The 12966-nt window shown below is 43.9% G+C and overlaps 1 protein-coding gene across 1 annotated transcript in view; it reads right to left on the bottom strand.

The window, feature by feature from the left end:
* The window catches only part of SASH1 (SAM and SH3 domain containing 1), a 166784-nt gene that overhangs the window by 24362 nt on the left and 129456 nt on the right, over positions 1 to 12966 (bottom strand). Inside the window, exons 9-11 of the mRNA XM_045544547.1 lie at positions 11070 to 11202; positions 5568 to 5914; positions 152 to 226 (exon numbers count right to left, since the gene is read on the bottom strand). Coding sequence (XP_045400503.1) covers positions 152 to 226; positions 5568 to 5914; positions 11070 to 11202 — 555 coding nt within the window. The remainder of the gene's footprint in view (positions 1 to 151; positions 227 to 5567; positions 5915 to 11069; positions 11203 to 12966) is intronic.

Genomic DNA, 12966 nt, shown 5'->3' with positions numbered 1-12966 from the left:
ATGGGTGAAATAGGATTGCTTTCCAAATATGATTAAGGTTTACCAAGGAAAACATTACCCAGTATCCACTCTCAAACATAGCAAATGGGAAACTATCGTCAAACACACTGTTTGAATCCAAATCTTTTGCTTTCCTCTGACATTTACTCACCATTGGGTCAGAACTATTGCTGCCAATGTGCAGAGAACGATTTGTCAAGTCAAATCCTCCAAAACTGCAGGTTCTCTATGGAAAAGAGAGGGCAGGGCAGAAATAATTCAGTTATGCTTAAGTTAGCAGGCAGTGCACCAACCCATTTCCCATTTGGAGGACAGCTCTGAATCACAAATATGTGTAAAGGATGAAAGTTGAAAACAAGAAATGATGAGAAAAAAAAAAAAACCACATGATTCATGTCATAAGGAAGTGTCACTAATTTTTCCCTTTCAGAGGCCACTGGAACTTTGCCTACACCAGAGGTCCACAATCCCCTTAACCCCCTTAACATGAAGAAACCAACCATTTACCACCACCACCCCCCAAAGAAAACCCAGAAAACCTCCACAACTTTACACAAGTTTAGTGCTGTAAGATTCCTGTCTCTTAGCACAGACTTCCCCTCAATATCAGCTACATACAGCAGTAAAAACGGAGGGATTTGTATTAGAGGATCCATGTGCTCCACGGTTTTGGAAACCCGGATCTGAAATTCTACAGCTCTGACACCAACAGCAAGATTTTCTAACAGATTTTGTTTTGTTTAGTTTTAAATCGCTGAGAAGGGGGGAGAAAAGGTTATGTTTATAGTAGTCCAATCAAGCCAAGAGGATTACTCACTCGTTGCTTCCCCATCCTAGCCAAAAACGCTGATAACTTTCCCATCTCACTGCCCCACTTAATTAATGACGACCCCTTTTCTCACAGTGGATGAAGTGGAGACACCACATTTGCCCAGGAAAAAAGGCTGATTCAATGACTGTCTTTGACCACCGCTTTAATTTCAATGGGAAAAATGCTGATGTTACACAGAATGAAAACTTCACTGTCCTTTTAGTTTGTTTCTAACTTTATGGAACTGCTTAAATTTCAGTGATTTTTTTTTTTTTTATTTGCAGAACTTGGTTCAAATTTGCTGTTGTTTTTCTAGTGAATCCACTCAATGACCACCCTACTCCCCCAAAGCACTGTAATTTTGTTATAACAAATTATCTTTTTTGAAAATTGGTAATAAAAATTGAACAGCAGGTTTGGGGTTTACCATTCTACATTACCAGTTTTATAGAGAACCCTAAGCACCAGCTATTAAATGGAAAAAATGAACAGAAAATCACAACATATACTATAAGCATTGCTTATTTAAAATAAATATACTTTAGATACATATTAATTAACTGAATTAAGAGAGTAGAAGGAAAAGGCCTAGGTTGTTGGAATCACACAGATATAGACCCAAATCCTGGTTCTGCACTTACTTGCTGTGTGATCACAGGTGAAGTACTGAAACTCTCTGAGCTTTGAATTCTTCATGAGTAAACTACTATTGACATCATATACTTGAAGACTTCTAGCGCAGCACTGTCTCACACAGGGCACACACTCCATGAATGGGGGTCTCTCCCATTACCTCTCTTTAAGGCTACACTGAGAATTTGGTAGCTCGCCCTGACAGTTGTTATATTGAAGTCTTAGTCAACATTACAATATGCAAATTAACGGCTGTAGCTTTGTTCTGGGCCTTACAGTCTGGGGGTCCAATTGTAAAACCAGGGCATCCCAGGAATGGGCCACAAAGTGAGAAATGGCAGTTGTAGCAAAAAGGAGGGCCAGGCAGGAGATGACGAAGACATCTCAGGATAACCACTATCAGGATATCACAGATCGGTTGTTCTTCACCAATGCTGTTGCTGCTGTATTAAACAACCTAATACTGATTTGTTTTCCAGCAGTCATTACCCTAATTGTATGTTAAATATCAATGGGAATCTGATTTCCTTTATAGCTGACTTAACTGGACCTATATCTACTCTATAAAAAGAGAAAGACCTTTCTACACAAAACACTCACCAAATCACCTGCCGGAGCAAGTCGTCTTATGACTATTCTTCAAGGCTAATTTTTAACGTTGACTTTCCCGTTCCAGCTTATAATGCCAAATAAGTTTGCTCATTCTTGCAAAATCAGTGATTTGATTCTAGTTCCTTTGCTGTGACTCAGGGCTGCACAGACACAGTATGGCACCCAGATGCCTGATCACTTTATGGCTTTTGCACATACATCCTGCTTTAAACTACAGCATCCACTGCAATGCTGGAGCCCAGCACGTTATTTCTGATGCATATGAAATAACCGACAAAAAATTTATGTGGAAACCATAACTGCAGTAAATTAGAAGCTCATTTATGTTTTCATATGCCTGTGTATGCATTTATTCCTAAAATGAAAAGCTTAAAGAATAGACTGATTTTAACTACCAACTAAAATCTCTCCCAGTGAAATGCTAAGTTATCTGGAACTGATTCTTTTTTATCAGTGGAGGATTGACAAAAAATATAACAATGAATATTGCTTGAATTAATCTCCAATTTTTTCTATAAGATCAAGTAGTTCTTGAAGCACCATTCCTTCAAAAGAGAACGTGGATTGTAAAGAGAGTAGTAAAAGTAAATAAACCAGTCTTTGACTTTGATGATGTAAACAAATGAAACCTAGATGAAGATTTTTTTAGTGCATACATCTCCTGTACAGATAATTATAAAAACATTTTAGATAGATGCTTGGGATGAGGCGCACTAGTCAATGGAATGGTCATGCAGTTGGAAACATGTTTTAGGGGGACTGAATTTGAAAATGGACAAAATTCCAAAATGTCATGCATGTCTGTTCTCCCAAACAAAAATTGAATGACCAAATAAAAAGCAATGACAAGTGACCACTTCCAGTGGATACAAAGCATTATCATTTCCCTGAGGTGTCATCAAGCAAATATGGCATTTTTGAAAGACAAAAGATCAAGGTTGAAGATTAAAGGACACTTTTGGATAAAATGAAGAAAATATATGACAAGGAGAATAGAAAAGAACTTTTTAAAATAAACTTAGCAAAGAAGTAAGATTAATCTTTTTTTTAAAGAAAAAAAGAGCTCTCTTTCTATTATAAAAACACTTATTTGCTCTTACATTCTCGAGGTAATATAGAAAATTAAAATTTATTTTCCTGATTACATAATTGCACTTACAATAAAAGGTATGTGCAAACTTCTGATTCAGCATTGACTGCTTATTGTAGCAAGTATTAAAACTGTCCAGTACTGCCTCAAGCTCACAGTACCTAAAAAATAACTCAGTCTCAGACTGATACTTGGGACAGAGATTACATAGTACCAGCTTGCGTGGAGGTGGGAGGGACAGCGAGATTGGTGCTTAGAAATAGGTTGCGTAAATGTCCACACTCAATGTCAGTGAAGAATTAATCACTGGCCCACAATGTTAATTAGCACAAATCTCAGAAATATAACTTCTAGAGAGAAAGTCCTGCTGAAGTTATCTTACTAATCTGGCAATAAATAATACCAGAGGCACATGAGCCACTCAAGGTGCTCAAAATGGATAAATTCTCAGCATTTCATGATTTGAACTCACAGAGGTGAGCCATCAATTAACAGAGAAGTGGATCTGTTCTACCAAGGTAATGTCAAAACGCACGAAGGCAGATGAACTGGGCGGAAGGCTTCTGAAGGTAAAAGAATAAATGATACCAAGACTGGTATTTTACAAAAGATCTGTGGGTCACAGCAGACCAGAGCCTGAATGAGTGAGAAAGAGAATTCTGCTACTTTAAAATAAAGACAAAACCAACAAAAAACTGTTGCCATGATGCAGAGCCAGAGGAAAAGTTTCTAGTACATACTAATCGTATTAAAAGTGTTGTAAGAATTATAGAAATGTGAAAAGATAGAAAATAAGATCTAGGAAGAAAGTCAGCACATGTGGAAGTATTTGGAAAACCCAAGGGTTAGGAAGGACCTAACAATCTTTTTGGATCAGAGAAGGTCACTTTAAGGTTGGCACTGACAAGTCAGTCTTCATTTTCACAAAAGCAGGACTTGATTGAATGAATTTAAATAACAGTAATCGTCTAGGGAAGAACATCCTATTCATGAAAGTGACGGAACTCTGTGACGGAAGCATACCCTATCCTTTCAGATCTTTAAAACGAGCCCACAGCTGGCTGTCCCAAGTGGATTAAGCAACGTGCCAGAGGGCAGCAGGGCCAGGAACTCCACACTCTTCTTCACTCAGCACCATTTTATACAGGCCATTGTACAAGCTAAAAGGTGGGAATTTCAGAAGGCAAAATACCTATATTCTGGAATTCAAAATAAGTCATGCCCTGAAAATAAATTTCACTAGGTCTCTGATCATGTGGTCTTAAAACTGAAAAACATTCTGCTACGTGAAAGTAAGTACTTTATTCCTTGCTCTCTACAGAAGAACCCACAGAGCAGTGGGAGACATCTCCAAATGCCAATTCATTTGTTTAAAAGGATAAGAACATTGAATAAACTTAAGTAAAACAAAAGAGCTCTGATGTTTTCTTTATGGGTAGATTCGCACACTTTCCGCTTGCCCCACTCATACAAGAAGTGTACTCTGCAATGTTTTCGAATCACACAGTTGGTGACTGTGATGATGACAGACTTTCCGTGATCGAGCTCCTATTGCTTTAATTAACTGAAAGAGTAAGCATCTCTTTCAAGGGCGAAATGCCCGTCTGTTTTGCATCAGCTTCTTTGAGGTCAAGTAACGTGATGGCTGGGAACCAAGACAGCTCCTGCAGGCGGCCAAACCCCACCCCGGGCCCTGGAAGCTCCCCTCTGGATCAGCACCAACTGGCAAGGGGGTAAATGGACAAGGAGGAAAGGCCACCTCGACGTGAAAGCAGGATTCGAAATGCCAGGGGACGGTGGAATGGACCCTGAGGTTATGAGTAGAAAGAGAGGAGGGAGGAAGAAGCCAGGCTCCCCCGAAGAAAGGCCATAATGCTTGACTGCACATCACAGAAATGACAAGGCCGTCCTAGGGCCATCTTTGTGACTCACAGACTTCTGGTGGATTCTCAAGAGAACCCTTTTAGTACAGCGGTCCACTGTGGCAGCCCACTTCCTCTTTGCCTCCTCCTCCTCCTCCAGCAAGCACCGCCTCAGGTCCTGTTTCTCGGCCTTGCTCAGGGTCCTGTCTGAGGCAGGCCGCACTAGCTGGGTCAGGTTCAGGTGGCTGTACAGACTCCGCTCCACCACGTAGGTGATATTGAACTCGCTGACGGCGGAGCGCCCGCGCACCCTTCTGCTGGGGAAGCCGCAGCTGCCTCCCCCTTTGGGTTTCTGCCGGAGCAGCTGCAGGTCACAGGTGCTGCTCGGGACGCCTTTTCTGGAGGGACGCTGGCAGAGAAAAGCTCTGGAACAGGAATAATTAGTATCCGTTTTCTTCAAGCGGATTTGCTTCCGGACACTCTGAACCTCCTCCAGGGACACCAGAAGGTGGTGCCTGCGACGGTTGTTGTCATAGAAGCAAACGCCATCCGTACTTACCCCGTGGCTCAGGGACCCGAGGCCCTTCTTCATCTCCCCCTCCGTGAGGGAGCGGGACACTTTCTGGGCCTTTTCTTCTTCTGGGTAGGAGAAGAACGTCCCCATCTTCTTGGGGGGCTTAATCAGGCCCCGGCTCTCTCCTTTGCTGAAGGTTTTGACCAGCTTCCGGCCGGCTCCCCAGGTATCCAGGCTGCTGGACGACGGAGACGTGGTGAGAGAGTCCGAGTCATCTTCCGGAGGTTTCTCAGGGGAGCCGTCGAAGAAAAATGGCTTCTTGTGCACTCCAGAGTAAAGGGCAGCCCTTTCGTCCAGGACCGGCGGATTCTCAAACACGTGCTCCTCCCCACCTGGAGGGGAACCAACACAGAGTCCCCTGTGAGCACAAGCTTTGCATTCTCTCCTACAACCTTATTTACACTCCCCGCCCTGCCAAAAACGAGCTAGTCCACACAGAGACCACAATGACCTCCCTCCGCAGAGCATCACCCTCTTCATAAACCCGGCTCCCACCGAAAGATGCACATAAAAACGAAAATAAACTGTGCGAATGCATAGTTTCACATAAGCTTAATGTTAAAAGGTTTCAGATGTGTTTTCTTCTCCTTCTTTAAATATCTCTGTAGACCAAACATCTCCACAGACCCATTGAAAATGCCATTTGCAAAATCTAAGCCAGTCATGATCACGATATGCCTCAGCATTTCAAGGTAATTTCTCGCCAGTGTCTAAGTGCAATCCTCAGAAGCTAGGAATCTGAATCTTTCCCCTTTCTCAAAGGCCCTCCTTTATGTTGGCTCTCGTGCCTTTTTATAGTTGGAGAGTGATGAATGCCATGTGGTTGACAGTGATTTTTTTATTGGTACATATGCCATTTAAGTGATTAAATCTCCAAAGGAGCTTGGGTGGGGTGAAGCAACATAAAAGGTTGTATCTTGCAGACGTGATTGACCAATGATCTCGTGTTGACAGGCCAAACACAGAAAGTTAGGGAACTGGGTGATCCTGGCCGGATATTCCACTCAGGCCCTGCTAGGAAGCTGCAAGGGCATTTAAGGCCCCTGACACGCAGGCAGTTCCATCGAGCGTCCTGCTTCGGCTCAAGGATTCCAGCTCGTGAAACCCTCACTGGACCCAGGTGGCGGCCAAGCCCTCCGGAGCCCAGTGGAAAGGTTTGGACGTGCTGGCAGGAAAACTGAGTTCTTTTCTGGATGTGTTATGTGAACAGATGTGAGCAAAGAAGTAGGTCAAACTGTGGGTGTAGCGATCCCCACTGGCCGTGGCCCTTTAATTAGAGGGAAACTTTTGAGCCACACAGCTTTCCCCTGGCTGAGTTGTGAAGAGGAAAAAAGAAACAGTTCCTTGGGACAGAAGGATGGCACTAAATATGCCAGCAGGGACGAGGGTGCCAGTGTGCGGTTAGTGTGGTTAAATGTCAGAGATCAAGGGGGAGGAAGGCTCATTTCAGAGGGGAGAGACGGCTGGAACTGGAGCAGTCCTTTAAAATTCTAAAGAGAGCTTATGTTCCAACTGATGGGAATTGCAGTTACGAATACAAAGAAAAGGGGCCGGCTACTATTCAACACAGCCCAAGATCAAGTTCACATTCATGTCTAGGAGATGGTAGGCGGCAGGGGAAGTGGGGAAGGAGATGCATTCAAAACTAGGTCCAGTCCAAAGTCCACTGCAGAACTGTCCAGGGATCTCTCAGGAGTGTTTAAAAGCAGGGTCCAGGGTCCTGAGGGGAATTCGTCTGCCCAGAGGTTGTGAACAGATATCATGGAAGTTTCCTATTCCTTCCTCAGGACACCATACTAATCAGGTGGGGAGACCAAGGGTCTTTATGTTGTTACAAGTAAAAATGGCCACCTCTTCTAGACACGGCCCAAACTCCACTGCCAGGAGGAAGTGGCTGAGCCACGGCACAGGCTGGAGGCAGAGGCAGCCCCACAGCAGGTTTCTCGATAAAAGAAGTCGGACGTGGTCACGGCTTTACATTCAGCCAAGGTGTGCACTCAGACGTGCAAAGGCCCTTATCCACCCACAGTCCTAAGGGGGTTTAGGGAAGCCAGGTGGGTCTACCCTGGAAATTCTGCAGATCTGCCACTTAGCAGTGGCTTGGACATCTTCTGGCCTCTGTGTCTGAAGTTGTCATCAGAGAGTCCAATGCTTCTGTGTCATACCTGGGTCTATACGCAGCTGGTGCATGCCTGCCCATGATGTGTGTGGCTCTATTTTCCGGTTCTGGAAAGTCTGCCCCTAGTAAGGAGTAGAAGGGAAAAGTGGCAAGTGCTTCCCAAGTAGCTGCAAGGCCTGTGCCGAGAGCAGGGCTTCTGCACTGTAGGTCCTCTGTCTGTGCCTGGCCCTCGGCCTGACATCCCAGCCTGGACCTGGATTCCTTGGATTTGGAGCATCACCTCTCCCATCCCTCTGACTTAAAAGTACAACTATCCATCCCCTTTGGTGTGACTTGCTTCACATGACAGACTTTTATCCGTTTTAGTCAGCTGAGACCCAAACACCAAAGTAAGGTGATTCTGGCAGGGGGAGAGAGGTAGGATGTGGGCTACTGCCAAGAATGTGGATTCATGTGCTAGACTGCAGCACCATGACCGTGGGCAATTCCTTCCTTCTTTGGAGCCTCTGTTGCGTCACCTGCAATCACGCCTACCCTTACATGGTATCCCTGGCAAGGCTACCATGAGGACAACGTTACGTGTAAAGAGATATGTAAAGGTCCTCAATCAGCTGAAATGCTGCGTATAAAAGCCGATGATTCATGACCATGTACAGCTGAGCCAGAGCAATGGAAGAGTGTCTCTTTTGGGGCAGAGACACAGAAATGGGCAAAGAAAGGGAACCAATGTGGCCTGTATTAAAAATTGTCCAGGGCCATTTGTGCCATGATAGAAACTCAAAACCCAAGTTACAAGAGTGAGATCAAGTGAAGAACCAGGACTCTCCTGGCTTCTCCAGGGCTCCAGAGCTCGCGGGGAAGAGAAGAGGTGGGAGCAGAGTGGACACACAGGCTCCTGGGGGGAGCCGGGCTGCCCAGGCGTCACTCTGGGCCTTCCCTGGCTGGCTAGGTGACTGGGAATAAACTACTGAGCCTCTTTGCATCTCAGCTTCCTTATCTGTGAAATGAGGGTGGTATAATTGCCTGCCTCTGGTGGCTATTCTGAGGGTGGTGTTAAAAGGGAGTATAAAATCTAAAGTGTTTAGGGAGTGCCTGGCTCATGGAATGCTCTCAGAATAAATGGTAATTACCATGCAGACAATGTAGTATTGGCACAGGCATGCATGCGGGAAGTCAAAGGATCAACTCTTTGTGAGTTCAAGGGCACCGGGAGGAAGGGTTATTATTGGGAGTGTGAATTCTTCCTGCTTTGCCGGAAGAACAGGGACCAAGGGAGCCCCACCCGCGTACCAGTTCTTTTGCCAGGGAGCAACCTCAGAGAGTTCTATTATGTAGGGGCTGGAGGGAGTGCCAGTCAAAGCAGATGCCCTGAGCTACACACACACACCTGAGGCCTGTCCAGGAGATACGGACAATCCGGCCAGTGGCACCTCAGCTGCTGACATATCAGACACCAGACTGTAACTTGGGACTCAAGCTAAGTCCATCATCCATCAGTGAAACCTAATTCATGCCCAGATGGAATAAAATTCAGAGCCAGAAGTCCATACAGTTATTACTTTTTACCCTAGAGTTACCTCTTTTGGTACATTTTTTCTTATTTATAACTATGCCTCTCAGAGATCATTGGATTGATTTATTCTGACAAAAATATGCAAATTAAGCTATGTATGTCATTTTAAACATGTTACTCTAGTGCACATGGCCATCATGTGGGAAGGGCCCAATGGGTGACAGGCCCAGCACTGGGTACTTCACCCACTCTATCTCAGTTATGGACAAGACACAGCAATCTATTCATTACATTTGAGATTTGATTTTGGCAAGTGGGCATGAGGTTTGTTTTGGACTGTGCCTTCAGGTTGACTGCTGACAATTCCATATGGTTCTCCCTGACAGCACCAACTGACACTCTGTGTGTGATTTCAGTAAGAGCTGCCACGGTATGAGAAAATCAGGGGTATATTCTGTACTGTGGAAACCACGACTGCCAGGCAGGTATCAAAACAGCCAAATGTAAAATCAGCACCGCATCCAAAGTAAACATTATTACCACGAAAAAGAACACCCAAATGAAACCCTGGAATTAAAGACAACCCTAAGTTTATCAAATTAGCCATAAAGCTGATATCTCCTAGCACTTTGGGAGGCCAAGGCAGGAGAACTGCTTGAGGCCATGAGTTCAAAGTTGCAATGAGCTATGATGATGCCTGGGTGACCGTGGAGGGGAGGGGGGATGGAGGAGAAGCTCATTTCTCTCTCTCGCCTCCCCCCCATCTTTTCCCTCCTAGCTCCTACTGTCCCATAGTAACCCCCTTACCTTCCATAGTATTCTAGGAGATTTAAACCAATAAATAACAGTAAACAAATAAAAATAAAAAGCAGCAATAATAACAAACCCTTTGCAAATAAGAGGAAGTTCATTTCCTTACATGGTTTAATTTTATTTATACATAACAAATAGGCCCCTACAAAAATAATTTCAAAACCTCCATGTTAAAATTTTGAAATTCCTCACAATGTAGATGTGACATTTTAACAAGTAACATGCATTTTTTTCTTAAAGGCATGCGCTAGTATTTTTTTCCTATTCATGTATTATCATTTTCCAAACAGAAAAATCTTATTCAATTATTTTATCTTTTTGGGGAGGATTTATAAGATGCTGCAAATGCACATTATTAACAAGAGAGATGAGTGTGGTTGAGATTTAAACCAGCATAACTATACTTGAAAGGTTCACTATTCATTTCAATCAATCTAAGCTGATGTCTCTTTTGACATTATAGTTTCATCTGGCTAAACCCAGCCATATAGCTCTTAAACGTCCCTTTAGAATTGCAGGTCCTTAAAGGCCCATTTGAAATGAGACCTAAGACTGTTTACAAGAAGAACAAATCATCTCGGAGAGATCTGAAGGGACATTAAGTGCCTTGACTATGAGATGTTTGCTCGAGATGTATGTATATCAAATTTGGACTAAATTCACTGAGCAAGAACTAGAGTCCTTTTCGGGAGTGGAGGCTTATGCTACAAAAAGTTATAAAGTTTATATAAAAAGGTATAAGCTCATAATTAAAGCTATACCACACCTTGAGAACATTTCATTGTCATATAGTAGCCATTTCCCGTCTTTGTTACATTTAAATTACTAAGCACCCAAAATGCTTTTGACACCAGGATCCTTCATTCTGTACCACACTGAGCAGGCCCTGTAACACGCAGACACAATCCTATTGGCCTTCACCAGAACTCGATCCATTTTCCACTTGAAATCGTATTTTTTTTTTCTACTGAAAAACAGACCCCAAATGATTTCCTTTGGACCAACCACAGTGGTGTTTGCTTTTATTTTTTTTCTTTTTTACCTTCATTGCTGGGCTTTTTCATTTCTTCCACCCTAATTAGTTTCTTTCTGACTCTGCGAGTGGAGTTTACCAGCTTGTGTAACCTCTTAAACTTCACCGACTCCTCGGTCTCATCATCCGATTGTTCTCTTGACTGGCAAAGAAACAAAGGAAAAGTTAATCAGATAATTGCTCCAGAGCCTTGCCCTTGCAGCCAGATGCAGCTGGCCTCGCTGCCAGTCTGAACCTTGGCAGCTCTGTTGCTGAACTTGGGGCACCAACAAATTTGCCCAACAGGTTTACAAAGCCCCACATACCAGCGTAAGTTCTACCATTCAGTGTAGAATTAGGTCCTAGGCACGGAAACACACGCCCTTGCCCTCGAGTGGCATGTGGGACATTTGTTTCAACTACTTCCCTGTCCTCTTTTAGGAGAACTCTGGCAGGACTCTCTCTCCAAGGCCGGCCCTGCGATTCCAGTTACGCTGCTGTGGTTTGGCCCATCAGGACTTGCTGTGTAACGTGGTCATCAACTACTTCTCCAAACCAAAATCCTGTTGACTTTTTCCAGTCCTTCCCCGAAAATCAAAAACAGCAGGGCAGGAAAGGGGAAGACATGCAAAGAGCCTTCTTCTCGCCCATTGGTCAGGACCGTCTGCCACATAGCAGCCATGCCTTCCGCCTCTCCCGGCTCCTTCCGAGGGCTCACAAGGCCAGCGTGAGGACAGACCTCGCATTCCTCCAAGACAGACAAGGGAAAAAGCTGACCTTTCAGCCATACAGCACAGTCCATATTCCCTAGCATCCCGTTTCATTTTGCAGGGATTCAGTATGTTTGAGCCCAGCTGTTTTCCCTCAAGTATCAAACATTACAGAGAGAGAGAGAAAAAAATTCTCTCTCTGCAGCAGTGACCCAGGCTAAAAACAATCCTTTCCTTGTGAACAAAATGAGGGTTTCATTTCCAAGTCAGCTCCAACATTCAATATGCAGCTTCCTCTGTCGTATCTGTTCAAAATGTGAAAAAGCAAAAGAGGTCTCCGGCTAAACGAGCGTGCTGCACGGGCCGGGTGCCGGGGCACGCCTGCGAGCTCACGGCCTCGGCACACCCTGTGCAGCTGGGGACCAAGTCCAGCTCCTCCTGCACGTCCTGACAACAACCCTCTCTCCATTTCCTCAAACTTGGTTCACAAAATAGTAGAGAGAGAAATGCCTCAAACTAAAACAGAAAACAAAAACAAACCACATCTCTGAACACGAGTCAAATGTGGAGACTTTTTCCCCCAAGAAAAGCCTGCATTAATCCCAATTTTACAGACAATCAAATAGAGAAGCAAGAGTTAGCAGAGAACAGCTCAAGAGAAGAAGAGGCAGAGATTGTATGAATTAGGCATAGAAACGGTGCACGTGTGAGTCTACCAATATTTTCTTAGCACCACGGCACTCTGTAAGGGATAAAAACAACTCATTTCCTGGCCTCTGTCCTCGCTGGAGCTCACAGCATACAGCCATTATACATGCTCCCTGTCTGGGGATCAGCAAATCATTCACCCACTTATGATTATTTATTATAAACCTATCATCAACAAGGCATCAGGACAGGGGTACTTCTCCATCTTCTGTGAAGTGAATCAATATCTAGGTCCAATTTCTCTAAAATTCCTAGATAAAATGTGGCATGCAGATTTGATAATTAAAGTTAACTACTGGTTGCCTGGTAATAAAGAATAGAAACTGGACCCAAAGGTAATGGCTGAGGGAGGTTACATCAAATGCTGGCAATTATGCTTAGGGCATTTGGACTAAAACTTAAAATGTAAAAAATTAAAATAAATAATAAGTATTGCTCCTAATACATACTGGTATTGTCTGGTTTGAATATCATTTTTACTTGATTGAATTGTTGATGCGTGATGAAAC

This window comes from Lemur catta, chromosome 2 (assembly GCF_020740605.2).
Source record: "Lemur catta isolate mLemCat1 chromosome 2, mLemCat1.pri, whole genome shotgun sequence".
NCBI classification, from domain to species: Eukaryota; Metazoa; Chordata; class Mammalia; order Primates; family Lemuridae; genus Lemur; species Lemur catta.
The sequence above is the reverse complement of the archived record's forward strand: the minus strand, read 5'-3'. Positions and strand labels throughout refer to the sequence as shown.